This window comes from Halichoeres trimaculatus, unplaced genomic scaffold (genome assembly GCF_033239565.1).
Source record: "Halichoeres trimaculatus isolate MK-OKI-2021-1 unplaced genomic scaffold, fHalTri1.1 fHalTri1_scaffold_16, whole genome shotgun sequence".
Lineage (NCBI taxonomy): Eukaryota > Metazoa > Chordata > Actinopteri > Labriformes > Labridae > Halichoeres > Halichoeres trimaculatus.
The window spans coordinates 15,999,307-16,014,251 of record NW_027437194.1 but is presented as its reverse complement, the minus strand read 5'-3'; the positions used below and the strand labels follow the sequence as shown (position 1 = coordinate 16,014,251).

Sequence of the window (14,945 nt, the reverse complement as noted above, 5' to 3'; positions counted from 1 at the left end):
AAATACAGTCTGGTGTCAACATGGTTGACACCAGACTGTATCTGGTAAGCTCTGTAAGAGCTGAAACGCAGCATACGCAAAGAAGAGTGGAGCCAGTGGTTTACACATTTACTTGAATAGAAATCTATCAGATCTGATGCTGTGGTAGAGCGAGGCCAGACCAGTTTATATTTCTTTGTTGCATCAATGCCCGTACTCTGTAGGTCTGCATAGCTTCTTTCCATCACAGAGGCCTATACCTGATGTGCAACTCCTCTAAAACATAACTAAGCATGGCAATGACTCAGGCCGCAAACCCTGTAATTGGAACGCATGGAATACCCTGCATTTACAAATTTGGCCGTACATTTTATGGACTGATTGGGAACAAAAGATCCACAAATGCTTCAGCGGAGTATTGCAGAGCAATGGGACCCATTTTATTGGGGTGCCCCAAGGCTCAGTCCTGGGACCCATTTTATTTTCAATATATATCCATTGTTTGTGTTCTGCTGTGTCAAATGCATTTTATCACTTTTATGCAGATGATACCATTATTTATTGCTGTTCATCCTCACTCACCCAGGCTTTTGAGTTTCTACAAGCTGCTTTTAATGTTGTTCAGTCTCGCCTGAGAAGCCTGAAACTGGTTTTAAACACTGAAAAGACCAAGCTCATGGTCTTTTCAAACTCAAGAGAGTTACCAGCAAATGTCCCGACAGTGGTAACTCAACAAGGAAACCCAATTGAGCTGGTCTCCACTTATAAGTACCTGGGTTTTCTTTTGGATCGTGAGCTTTCTTTTATAGCACACATTGCTGGCTTAGTCAACAAACTCAGGGTCAAGCTTGGTTTCTTCTCCAGAAACAGATCCTGTTTTTCACTTAGAGCCCGAAAACTGCTTGTGTCAGCAACATTTCTTCCCCTGATTGACTATGGAGATGTGCTGTAGCGCTCCTTTAAAATGTCTCCAATCCTTAAACACTGTTTATCACAGTGCATTGAGATTTGTCATGGGTGATGGTTGCCTCACACATCATTGTGACCTGTACATTCGTTCTGGGTTGCCCTCTTTAAATGCACGAAGGTACACGCACTGCCTGGCACTGATATATAAAGCAATTCTTGGCTTGGTTCCATTGTACTTATGCTCTCTCCTGCGGAGGACTACAAGCCACTATGCCTTACGGTCCTGTGATATTTTAAACCTTTCTGTTCCTCGAGTAAGAACTGAACTAGGTACACTACTGAACTAGTGATTCTCTCAAACATGTATTAACTTTAGTTACAGTAAAAAAAAAAAAACAAACAAACAAAAAAACAGCAACACATCAGAGTGACATAGATTGAGAAGGCCTCTATTGGTTTTCACTGCCCTGTCTTACATTGAAACGGTAGCACCGAGCTGTCAGAACTAGTTTGTTGTTCCTCTGAGCTGCCTTGAAGGAAAACCTTGAGGGGACAACGGTACAACCTTGAGGGAAACATGCCTTTTTACGACCATTATTTTGTCAAAACTTCACTTTGTAGGCCCTGAGGGTGTTTTGTTTTTACTGTCATAGTAGCTTTGAGATGCAAATAAAGCAGCTGATGCAAACGCAGACAAAATATACTGTAGCTTCAAAGAACGAGCTGATTGAAGAACAAAATCCGGAGACTTTTTCATCTGCTGTCCTATTTTTAAAAATAGCCTATGGGAAATATATCCATTGTCTCATGTTGTCCCCCTGTAGAGTGCATTGTATTGGCCTCTGGGGCTGAGAAGTCAGCTATCTATAAACATCAAGCTTATGTTAAACATAACAGGAAAATGCAATCAGCAGTGCTCCTGGTTCCAAAAGGATGTTGCTCCTTTGTATTGCCATGTGAGGAAACACTGAAAGAGTAATAGGATATATACATACACACAATATAATCACACAAGAATGACAGTGGTTTTACAAATTTGTCTTAAATCAAATTCAAATTAGATTATATTAAGGGATACTGACAATTTGAGGAAAGTATGAAGCTATATCCAAGTCTAACAAGATATTCTACATGATGTTTTTAACAGAGAGGTACAGAAGGCTTGTAACAATGTAAGGTGTTTGAACATGAGGCAGGAAAATTGGTTTTGGTAGTTTGCATAAACTTTCCTGATGCTTCCTTAAAAACATGAAATATTAGACATACGCTGTGACTTTTCCCCACAAATGCATATTTGTTTTTTCAGAAACAGCCATGTCAGTGTATTTGTATATACATTGGTTACATTTACAAAATTTCCCTCAACCTGCCTGTCTTTTTCATACCCTACATGCAGTATGTGCATTTTTGAAGGCATTTTAACAGCCTGACCTAGTGAAGACAAAAATTTGAATATTAGTGAAAGCACTTGGGGGGCACTGAGTCATCGCTCCAAAGGGGTTCAGAGAACATTTTTCTCCACTTTCAGCCTCACGGCACCATACATGAGTGATTGATCTTTTAGTTCTCCCAACGTCTCCCATACAGGCCCACACAAGTGTGTTTTCTGTTTGGTAAATTAAAAACACGTGACATATCCCCAATAACCATTAGGGTTGTGTTCTCCATGTGCCTGAACCTCTCTTCCTTCCTCCATAGCGTAGGTCTGTTTTTGACATTAGCTTTGCATGAGGAACAAAGGCCTAACGCCATCATCTGATCCAGAGACACCACAGAGAAGAGAGTGTAACAAATACAACACAGAGAGGAAGCTTACGTTCATCTCACTTTTTGAAAAGTTGTATCTGCTCTGCATCACTTCTTGTAGTGTATGATTTCAGGTCAAATTATTAACACACAGTTATACAGGTATACTTCTCAAAGGACCTGAGCAAATTAATCAAAACCCACAGGCCTGCTGAGCATCAGTGCACATTACCAAGGAGAGGACAGTTCACTTAGGGAGGGTTGAGGGCAGAGGTGTTTATAAGAGAAGCTCAGCTTTCACGGACATGAGCTGCTTCTAGTCACAACACTCCTTGTAGATAACACATTCCTGCATGTAGGAGACCACTTGGCAGCTTGTCTCCAGCTGTTACAGCTGAACTCAATGATGGATCTGCTACTGATTATGTGCATGTTTGGCCCTTTCTCAAGCTACAGCTTTTTTTTTTAATTGAATGTTTTCAACTATTTTTATTTGATTCAATTTATATAATACGATTAAATATAAGAATACAAGACTCTGTTTTCTTCGAAAGGAAGCAAATGAATGGAGAGCAGATCTCCTATTAAACACTACTTTTCTTTGTACAAGACAACATTTTACAGGGAGCAAAGTCATAAGGTAACATATTTATTTGTAGTTATGGAGCCCTAATGTTTGAAACTTAGTGATAATCAAACTTTGTGAAATTAGCTCTAGCGTAGTTTAGTGTACAGAAGGTAGTGAGACTATCTATTCAGCCCGGTGCTCTGAGAAGTGTCTGTGTTGTGTAACGTTTGTGAGCCTTGGTTATGTCCTACCAGTGCTCATCTACCAACTCCAGGCAGAGCTAACATAACCTCACTCTTCATTGTAGTGATTGGCTCTCAATTTTACACAGACCACTGCAGAATAACTGCTGCATGTGGGTTGGAATGAACATGATCACAAACAGCAGCTGTTTGTGTTTTAGCACATGCTGTATAGCCGTGTTCCCACCGAGCTTTTTGGATCAGCTAACTGTGCCCTTCTTAGTAGGCGTCGTGTACGCTCAATGCCGGTAGCTGTGTCAGTTTCGTAATAGCATGACACGACCGAGTGTATCCTGCTAATAAATCCAGTGAATAAGAAAAATGTGACACAGTAACCAAAGATGCATCCAGCAATTTGTCTTCTGATTGGCATGTACAATCAAGCTTTGTGTCAATGAAGGCTGTGTGCTGTGAAGAGAAATACTGCAGCCCCTGTTGCACAGGAAGTGACAATTCCTTTTACCAATCAACGGACTGCGGTTTTGTAACTCTACCTTCTGGGGTCAGATCGGGAGGGACCCAAAGAGTGGGACAGTCTGTCCCGGTTATTTGGGGCCCTGTCCGGGGATCAGTCAGTGGAAACGCCACAAAATTGTGTGTTGTACTGAGACAAAGCAAACTGAACTACTTGGTGGAAACAAGAGTTATCCCTCACCTTAACAGCTTTCTTCTGCTCTCTTGTTCTTTTTCTTTTTGAGAGTCCAGCTCCAGTGTCCACTATCACTACAAAATAAATTCAAGAAAGCCTTTTCTTCTAGAAGCGGACAGATCTGGCTTCTCACTGCTAAACTTTGCGGACTGGTAGTGTCGTCAAAGGGGGTTTCATTATGATCTGACCAAACCACAGGTACTGAGAAATAGCACTTAAAAATAACAGCTTTTCATGTTGATATTCTCACTTTAAATCATGGATTGTGAATAGGTAAATATATAAAAGTGAAACTTTTCAAGATCGCTTAGAAAGTCTTTAACCAATGTAGTATTAGACCTGCAGTACCCTGTCTGCAGCAGTAACATAAACTTTGTGTTATTGAATTAAATGCAATGGATGAAGGAGGTTAAGCCTTGCAGAATTAGAGATACATGTATTACTACACAGTGTTACAGCTCGTACAATCTGAAAGAAATCCAAGAAGTGCTGAAAAGAACCGTGGGTACTGTCACCCATTTGATCCTCCTCCGAATGACGAGCATTCACACGTCTCATCTGTCATGGGAACTGAGGGAGAATATCTGCAGTGTGACCGTCAAAACATCTTATCTCAGTCTCAAGCAGCCTTCAAACAGGACTTGGGTGTGTTCTCTTTATTAATGTAAACCCTGTCCAGATTCTTCTCCTCATTATCAGTCCTGAACAGAGTAGGGGGAGCGCATTTCCCAAGGAAGACTTGACATGTTATAGGACCCTGAGCTAGGATGTGATTGCGCAATAACCTCTCAGTGTTTGGTGTTTATCCTTGTTAGACAAAATGCTTGATTGCATTAGCGGGAATTCATAAGGAGTTGTCCAGGAATTTTCCCTGACAGTTTAATAAATACACTGGTCATTCACCTTTCTGTACTTCACAATTTTCTATTAGCTTAAATGCAATGACAAGACACATGTTGATGTTTTTGTTGTTTTCTTTGCCTTCTCTGGAAGAAGCAACATTTTCCATCAAGTTAGTACTTCGGGTCTACCCACAACACTCTAGCCAACTGTCTCAGAATTTCAATTTGATGTTTTATCAATTTTAGGGTCGTATCCATCTGTCACCTCTCTTCAACTCTGAGTCTCTGATCATGCCCTGCACAGGATGTATCGTGTCCTGGTCTCCGTGTGTACGATTATCTCACTTCCTAATGTTGTTACACTCAGTTTGATGCCGGATAGGAAACATTGGAGGGGAACGCAGTCCACCACACCTAACCCCAAACAAAGGAGATAGTTGGTTTATAGGTTGACATTGACACCACAACCGGCTCTAAAGCTGACGTTTTATGCAGATTCAGATGTATTTAGAAAATCTGTGAATCTATGAATAGGTGTGTTCATTGATATGTGACTCCAGGATTCATTTTGATAGTTTAACTCTGTATTACATTGTGTTCATATCCTCCAGATGAACTTTAACTCAGCTTGGCACAAGTGAAATTGGAGCCCCACCAAACAGCTGTCACCATTGTTACAAGCATACTGAACATCCTATTAAAGTGTTCCAGGGCTGATCTCTATTTAAGTGCAGCTGATTGTTTTCTGTGAGCACCAAACAATAACCTCACAATATCTACGCCATTATCTTCTGATGTGAGAGTGTTTCTAAAAATAAAACCAACAACAACATTAACGATAGAAGTCAGAACTACGTGTTAATATTTTCAACACATAAGACTCAAAGAGGGCCACATTTGATGTTGTGAAAATGACCAAGGGCCGGAGGCTCTTACTGATAAATTTATAAAGTGTTATAGTAAAATATGAATGTTCCGTTTTTTTGTGTCATCACTATCATACCTCACATGTCACTTAATTTTCTCCCAAAAAAGGGATGATAAGTGGTCAGTTTTCTGCAGTTTTATTGGCTGTGTAAACATCAGAAAACTCTGATTCGTCTCAAGGAAAATGTTCTCCATAATGGGGCGACATGGGGAAAATATGCCAGGGTTCTTTAATGGCAAGATCAGTATCTGGATTTTATCAGGATTATTTTTTGTATTCAGACTATTTTGACCTGCAAAAATTTTTTTTTTGTCCCGAATCCTTTTTTAATCCTACATTTTGAACATTTTTTCAATTTCATTAATCTAATCTGTTCATGTGCCCTCTGATGTGTTTTCACATTCTCACATCATGATGAATACATTCATTTAAAGCTGTTAGATTTCTTGAGTTTCTGCAGAATATACAGAGCTTGAGCTTTAAACAACTAGCCTATGCACAAACCAAATATAGTTTAGTAAGAGGATACTAGATAAACTTTGTTTTTGTTTTTGTAAAGATGGATCTTGGGACATGACTAGCTCCTGGGTCTGACGTTGGATAAGCATGCTGTAGTGGCTACTTTTTGGGTTGCCGTTTTTCCATCCAGTTTGGTAGACAGATTTATGTGCTACAACATGAGACAATGGACTTTTTGGAGAACACCCCAAGCCCCCTGCCAAGACCACTGAGTTGTTTTCACAAAGAACGCCAACACACAGAAAATAGATGATCTGAGGTCACTAAGATAAACTTTTCCCTTTTGTCTTTTGAGCACATATTTGTAGAAAATGTTGAAGAGACAGCAATCATTTAGATAACAGCGGGGTCATGACACACAATAGGAATTCATGTTAAAGCTATGATCTTGCTGGTAAAGCACGCAGTGTTTACATCACAAGTGTCTGATACTAAAGTAGAAGCTTCTTTCATACATACCACATGGAGAAATGACACTTCACAAAGCCAAAAAATTTAGAGCCCCCTCTGCTGACTGGCTACAGTACAGGTCATAAACCCTGCTTCCTCTTTTATAACAGAAAAGACATTGATAAAACTATAAAAATTACACTTGATTACCTAATTTCAGTTATTTGATTTTCAAGGGGGTTAATTGACAGCTTGGTTGACCAATGCAAGCAATCTGTAGCAGATGGACCACCAGCAAATGGGCGTAAGGGAAACAATGTGTTTGTTGTAAAATAATCAGTAAGAACAAAAAAAACAGTAATCACTTATGGGACTGGGCCTGGTTTCAGCAACAATTAGTGTTTGAACAGTAAATGAATATTTGTTGAGGAAGTGACTCACTCTTGAGCCTGAGGTGTCGGATGCTGATGCCTCACAGGGACAGTTTGAAACACCTTCAGGTCAGTGAAATAAATATGTGCGGTACACATAGACCGACAGAAGCACTGGAAACACAAACAAACTCAAACAACTATTGGCAGCAATTTTCTACATGAGTGTTCTGGATTGAAAAGGTCAATATTTGGTCCTGAAATGCTAATATTTAGGAAATAAGTCCAGGTAAGAGTGTTGTGGTGTTTATTCGTCCTGATACAGGTGAGAATATATCAGAGGCAATAGTTGAGAATGCTTTATGTAAGCAAACTGAGCCTTGTTTTTAGTTTTACTACAAGATTTATGAGTTTATATTCATGATAATGAATATAATGCCAGCTTTTATATTGCATGTATGTTCAATTATGTTTAATATATCTTTACAATAAAAACAGAGAGCATATGGAAATGATGTAGCCCTTAATGATTAGAGTAAAACAAAACCATATGAGTAAAAATTTGTGAAAACAATTTTTTAAAAAAAGAAAAGAGGAAAAAAAGAAAAATTAGGATTTAAATATTTTGATGCAAATTGACAATTAACTCGTGTGCTGGCCTGGTGTGTACACCTTTTTTTGGTCTGTAGGGTTTGTGATGATTTAAAAAAGCCCAAGGGGGAAACATTAGATGTATTTGAGGTTTATTCTCTGAGGGCCAGGCATTTTCTTCTAAGAAAACCTCTCATTTATAAGTTCATAGAAAAGTTAAAAAAAAAAAAAAAAAGCTGTGAAATCCACATCACAACCTAAAAAAACAGCACAGCAGAAGAAAGGTCAGAGCGGGTCACTGCTGTTAGTGTTTTTCTTCCTTCTGAAACTTTAACAAAGACATCCTGGGATTGTCTTTCTGGGGCAATAAAGTGTTCATTCTGTTAATTCGAGAAGCAAAAGTGTTCTGAACACATGATTTACTCATTTATTGAATCATCTGCTGAGACGCTTGCTTGTATTTGTACACAAAGTTAAATTTGTGACTAAATACCCGTGGCTCTTAAAGTTTTATGGCTGAGTTCAAACTTGTAAGCACATATGGTATGGTCATGTTCTCGTTTTTTTTAAACCTTTAAAACAATCACATTTTATGTCTGGAGGATGGGGACAACAGGAGGGGTCTTTCCTGGTCACTTCATGTATGGACAGTGCGTGTCAGGCGGGAAGGGAAACCTGCTTCCCGGTACAAAGATACTGTGGAAAAAGGGGGGAGAAATACCTGACCCAGTTTCACAGAGGATGGCGTGAGCGTGAGACAGGAAGTTTCACATCATGGGTTAATGTTTGAACACCCATAAAACAATTAAGGATATGCCCAAATTACATTAACAACCCAAATTCAAGATGTTTCTTGATACTTAGTCTATGTTCAAATCAGTCAGGATATAGAAATGAATCCAATAATATGTTGTACTTTTCCTTACAAACAAGTACAAGTGCAGGTCTAATACGTTTGTAGGATTTCCTTCTTTTTCAAGCTCAAAGTCCAAGTGCACAGGTGCAATTATGCAGCAATAATTGCATTTGCATGTTTACCCAGTGAATTACATACTAACCTGGGGCAGATGTCCTTTGCCATGCTCATTACTTCCTGAAACGCCTTAAAGGAATACATGAAGCAGGTGTCATGTCAAACTTACCTGCTGCAGCTACAAGTGGTATCAAATGCTTTTACAGCCTTTTATTTGAAGGCCTCAAACTTAAAACATATAGTGTTCTGCAGACACGCTAAGCAAACTGTCCTTTGGGTCATTTTCCTCGTTGACCTTCTTACACTGTTTGAAACCATCGTTAGTGGAGAGTTAAATCTTTAAACCCTGTTTATCCACCAGTTTCCCTTTTTTAAAATCAGAGTTGTCTCTTAGTACTGACTGTAGGACCCAACAGTAAAAGCTTGTAAAAAAATGGGTTCCATCACCTCAGAAATTAAAAAAGCAGTAAGAGCTGATGGACCTTGGCCATTTTCACAAGACCATAGTAGCCCTCTTTAAAATAAGTTTGGACATTTATGGGCAGGGGTCTTGAGCTTAGATTCCGCTGAGCATCAGAACTTGTCACTAGCACACACACACACACACACACACACACACACACACACACACACACACACACACACACACACACACACACACACACACACACACACACATATATATATATATCACAGTTGCTTCCTGTAATCATATCTATCATTAGAAAGAAATCTGCTGATTATGCATGCACAGGGCAAGATCAGAAGTGTGGCTCTGACTGCGGGGGTCACCAAAATAGACACAAAAATGACAGCAACTTAAAGGGGAAAAAATTCAAGATCACATGAGTTGGAAAAGAAAAATGTCAGATTATCCTAGAGCAGTTCAAAGTCATGACATGGGGATAGTCGAACGTTATGCAAATGACATTCCAGGTAACCTGATGCCCTGGTTTATGTACAACCTGTAATCACATGGAGTCATGTGTATAGGCAAAATAGATATTTCCCTGAGCTGCATGTCACATGATTGTAAATCACTTTTGAAAATGTTTTTTTTGACTTATGGAAAAAAAAAGTATGAAAGCAACACTGCAGTTTGAACTTCCTCACTTTAAAATGCTTAGGTGAGTCTGGTGAACAGTGTTTAGGTGAATTTGCGGAATCGAAAAACACACAGGTGCACAAAGAGAGATTGGTCCTTCAACTTTATTGCTTGAAACAATTATCTGTGCAGGTTGAACTTGATTTTAAATTTTATATGAAGCCTACTTGTCAGATGTGCCTGACCAAAAGGGGGCAGCAGATTTCAGTAGCATTGTTTGATCTTTCTATTTTTTCCAGTCTCAGTCTGCCCTCATTTGAACCCACCAGCCTCCTCTGGCTCGCAGGGTGGTTGACAAGGTGACATCAAATCTCTGTGGGCAAGTCTGTCAGTAAAAGATCTGCCACTTAGCTTGTGCTACCTCTGCAGCTGTTAGAGTACATGCTTTTTCTGAAGTTTACACTGAGATTTGTAGATTATAGTTTGATTGAAATGTACTAAAGCCAACACAGAACATGTTGCTCTGTGTTTTATACAACTGTGAAATGATTGAAGGTGAATTTTGGTCATTTTTTGTGAATCTTTAGAATCAAAATAAAAGCAATGGTTCTTCTATCGTAAAAAAAAAAAAAAAAAAAAAAAAACAGGTCTGAGAACTGATTTATAGATAGTCCTGAAAAACTGATAATAAAAATGACTATGCTACATTATCAACAATTGGCTCATTCAATCACAGAGTACAGGACAGAGAAGACTGTTACATCTTTTATTTTTTATCCCCTTTTATTAAAAAAAATAAACTACAAAAAGCTATTAAGGTGTTTAATTTGAACAGTTATTTTAAGGTTTATTTGATTTTAAATCTAGATTTAATTTGTTTCTCAAAACGCCTTGTTAAAATAAACGAAGAAAAAAAAAAAGTCTGTCAGAGTTATAAGTGTAAAATAATTAAAGGACTCAATTTCCCAGAATCCTTCAGAGCGTTGTGTTGCGGTCACCAGGAAGCAGGCTGTACACAGGGTTCGCTGTAATTGTACACTGGAATACACCGCCGGCCGCCCTTTAGGCGGAGTTAGCGCTGTATATAAAAACCAGGGAAAGTGTGGCGTGTACTCTTTTATCTTTTCAATCTTTACTCTCATCTGTTCAAAATCACGTTAAAAACAAACAGGTGAGCATTAAAAGCATGTATAATGGACACTTGTTAACCTTCTATAGTACATCTTTACTCATATCAGCATTATTTGTTTAAGATTTATTAAAATACACTGGTTGCTCAGTATGTTAGTCTCAGCGATTGATTATAACTTAATATAGAGTTGTATTTTTGCGCATCTACGGTATATTAGCAACATTTTGTCTGTCGTCGGTTTGTCTACCAGCGGCGAACGTACACCACCTAACGTACACTCTGTACCAGTACAAGCCTTTAGTAGAGTCTCCGGTGTAACCCTCGAGCAGAGGTGAGTTTTATCATGTCTATAGTTTGAGGCTACTTTCAGACTTCATTGTTGAAGCAGTTTGTGTGACGCAGTAGCTGATTCAGGCTCTTTACTCTGGCATCCTTAACGAGAAAGTACATCGTCCATTTGGCTTAATTAACGAGCTTGTTTTCGTCTGTACTAGATGAGCTGCACATTACTATATCAGTAATAGCGTATTAAAACCGACCTGCTATCAAGTTTACCATGTCATAATGTGTCATTTAATGTTATGTTGACGACAAACTCAGTTACGTTTACCGCCCAGTTTGCTTTTCTAAAATATAGCTGGTGTTCTTGAAGTGCCCCTGTTTGGACTTTGATAAACAGATAACTTGTTCAGCTTCAGAGTCGAAAGTCTAAACTACCATTGTCACAGCGTACTCCAAAAAAAAGACTATTTCTACACCTGCCAGGTTCTAAATGTAACGCTGCTTTTCAAAAGAAGAAATATACGGAAGCCCTGAGTGGACATTTATACACTTGCAACAAGTAATATATTACTTGGATAGGTCTTGAAGAGGTCTTGTGATAGGATTCATGAAAAAAGAAAATATTTGTCCCTTGCTGCCAAATGTTGTACTTTGATAAGAAAACCTGTGATGTCTGATGACAACTCTCTGCTTTGTCTCTTTCTTTTCTACTTCACAGTCCTTTGGTCATGGCACTGGCAGGAGTGAGGGTCATCGAGCTGGCGGGTCTGGCCCCAGCGCCGTTCTGTGGCATGATCTTGGCCGACTTTGGAGCCAAAGTGATCCGTGTGGACAGGACAAAGGTTGCCATGTCTTTAGACACTCAGGGGCGAGGGAAGCAATCTGTGGCCATCAACCTGAAGTCACCAGAAGGCGTAGCTGTGCTCAGGAAACTCTGCGTCCAGTCTGACGTGGTCCTTGAGCCTTACCGTAAAGGTAAGACCGCAAGAACAATGAAGGGAAACTTTATTGACGTGAACAGCCAGTTCGCATCGAAAAGGAGGCTTGATTTGGATTAATGTTGATTAGTTTCGTCATGTTGTGAAGGACTGTTTTCTGACCTGTCAGGTGTGATGGAGAAGCTTGGCCTTGGTCCTCATGAGCTGTTAAAGGAGAATCCCCGTCTTATTTATGCTCGTTTGACGGGGTACGGCCAGAGTGGAAGTTACGCCTCAGCTGCTGGGCATGACATTAACTACCTTGCTATGTCAGGTAACAACACACACACACACACGCACAAGGCATTCAGAACCTAAAACTTCTTCAGATTCCTCTAATAGTTCATGTTAGAAAGAAGTCATCAGTCCTCTTCTCTCCCTCACAGGTCTTTTATCTCGTCTGGGTCGCAGTGATGAGAAGCCCTATGCCCCACTGAACCTGGTGGCAGACTTTGCAGGTGGTGGTCTCACCTGTGCTTTTGGGATCGTCATGGCGCTGTTGGAGAGGACAAAGTCAGGGAAAGGACAGATCATTGACGCCAGCATGGTGAGTGTGTTATTAGTTTTTCAAACAGATTTGAGGCTTTGGGTCACATCAGCTCAGCCGGACAACACGACAGGAAGATCTGAGAAGTTTAGAGATCTGGTCTTTTTCTTTCACTGTCTAACCCTTTTAGGTAGAAGGAGCTGCATATGTTGGTTCATTTGTCTGGAAGTCTCGCAGCATCGGCATGTGGGACCGCTCCAGAGGACAAAACATGTTGGACAGTGGAGCGCCTTTCTACGACACGTACCAGACCTCTGATGGACAGTTCATGGCTGTTGGTGCCATAGAACCGCAGTTCTACAAACAGCTTCTCAAGGGTCAGTGTTACAGAAATACTGATGATATTGAGATGAAACAAACTATCCAAGCAGCTGAGTGTGACTTTCATTTTTCCTCTTAGGTTTGGAGCTTGATTCTGCTGAGTTACCTCCTCAGATGAGCTTCACCGATTGGCCAGAGCTGAGACGGATCTTCACGGAGCGTTTTGCCTCAAAGTCCCAGGCTGAATGGTCAGAGATCTTCGATGGCACCGATGCCTGTGTGACACCCGTGTTATCTTTTGACCAAGTGAGCTCACATCCACATAACAAGGACAGAGCCTCTTTCATTAAAGACTCGAATGGCGCAGAAAGCCCTCGCCCAGCCCCAGTTCTCTCTCGGACTCCTGCAGAGCCGTGCCTGGCACCTGATCCTGCTATTGGTGAACATACCGTCGAGGTTTTGGAGGAATACGGCTTCACATCAGCTGAGATAGACAAGATGCGAGCAGCTGGGGTTGTAGAGTCTAATGCTGTCAAAGCAAAGCTGTGAAGTCAAATATATTAATGTGAATGGCTCTGTAGAAGTGACTAAACTTAACTGATGATTCATTTTAAAAAAGTACGAGATGAAGATGACTGCTCTGTTTGCAGCCTGATTGACCGTTTAAATATCTTAACAGGGATCAAAATAAACTGAATGAACGGCGAAAAAAAGAAGAGAAACCAGGAAAAACTCCCAGATCTTGAAATGCACACATAGAATTTGTGTTATTCATTTAGTAATCGCTGGCCTTTTTTAAGTGCCTTTAATTCTCTTCAAGAGCGTCAAACAGGAACGAAACAGTGTCTCTACCACTGCCTCCACTGACTGTACATAAATATGGATGATGCACCTTTTTTTTTGTTCCACTGACATGTTGGACTGGTATTTTAAAGCAGGGGCATGCACAGAAGTCATCTGACTGCTGAAGACATGGGATTGATGCCCAGATTAAAACATCAAACATCTGTCTCAAAGGGGGGACAATATTTTTGTTTTTGTTTGTAAGCATGTGTTTGTTTACAAAGCTGTCAATCAAGATGACACATCTCCTCTTTAACACAAAATAACTAATTAAAAAATATTCTTCAAAAGCTAACAGCCATTAGACATGTTTATAACAGGAGGAGGTGAGTTATAGAATTGAGTAATGCTGCAGCCAGTCACCAGGGGGAGCGCCAATGGGTTTTGGCTTCACTTTGTGGTAGCTATTGTGCTGTCCAGATTTGACAGTTAGCGCTTTCTACTCCTTAAATCACTTATACTGACATTTGCAAAATTTTCAGGAATCCAGGGGCAGTTCTGGTGGAGTCCTTTAAGGGGTTTGGGGTGTCATGAAGCATTAATGGCAACATTTTTCAATGTAATCATTAAAGTTAGTTCAAGAGCAGACACCACCAGAATACATGGATTAAAACCTTTACCTCCTTTAACAGTCTAATTAAAACATGGTGGCCAATATAAGAACAGATTTATTCCTGAAAGTTTTGCATTCATCAGACATGCTAACAAACAGTTGTTTAAACACTTTCACTGTTGTATGAAAACAATTTTATATCAAAATCAGGTGTTTTTATAAACACTCGTGTTATGTGTTGGTCTCCTGTGTCTGCACCACCTGACATAGATGATGTAAACATCATAACCCTGCCCACCTGCTTCCTGCTGTTATCACTTCAGCTCAAAATTTCTGGGACTTTAAGGTCCTGATTCTAACTTAATATAAAGTGAGGGTCCTGCTCCTGAAATTGTCCTCTTCATAAAATATCAAACACGACACATTTTTAACTTTTCTGCTGAAGTGAAACAAGTTAGTAGTAAAGCAAGAGAAGAGAGTGAGATTTGTGTTTACACATGACATCAGAGGGTCTGAATCAACGTTAAAGTACACAGTGTGTGTATTGTAAAGGAGTAAACATCAATGATACAGAACTTTTTTTATTTCTTCTTGCAGC

General features: G+C 39.8%; 1 protein-coding gene across 2 annotated transcripts; it reads left to right on the top strand.

The window, feature by feature from the left end:
* The first annotated feature begins 10,855 nt into the window (after nt 1-10,855).
* On the top strand, nt 10,856-14,896 carry amacr (alpha-methylacyl-CoA racemase). 2 transcript variants are annotated; one of them, XM_074689715.1, is made up of 7 exons: nt 10,906-10,923; nt 11,135-11,215; nt 11,885-12,141; nt 12,274-12,417; nt 12,530-12,690; nt 12,821-13,007; nt 13,091-14,895. In XM_074689715.1, exons 3-7 carry the CDS (start codon nt 11,895-11,897, stop codon nt 13,498-13,500), a joined length of 1,149 nt encoding a protein of 382 aa, XP_074545816.1. In that variant the 5' UTR covers nt 10,906-10,923; nt 11,135-11,215; nt 11,885-11,894; the 3' UTR covers nt 13,501-14,895. The 2 variants fall into 2 exon arrangements, with proteins under 2 accessions (XP_074545817.1, XP_074545816.1); XM_074689716.1 differs by lacking the exon at nt 11,135-11,215 and having other exon boundaries at nt 10,856-10,923; nt 13,091-14,896.
* Nucleotides 14,897-14,945: the final 49 nt, after the last annotated feature.

Bases quoted from the DNA above. Each gene is read 5' to 3' on its own strand.
- amacr (XM_074689716.1), top strand. From the start codon at position 11,895: ATGGCACTGGCAGGAGTGAGGGTCATCGAGCTGGCGGGTCTGGCCCCA. The intron at 12,691-12,820 runs GTGAGTGTGTTA...TAACCCTTTTAG, and splicing joins AGATCATTGACGCCAGCATG to GTAGAAGGAGCTGCATATGT. The intron at 13,008-13,090 runs GTCAGTGTTACA...TTTTCCTCTTAG, and splicing joins CTACAAACAGCTTCTCAAGG to GTTTGGAGCTTGATTCTGCT.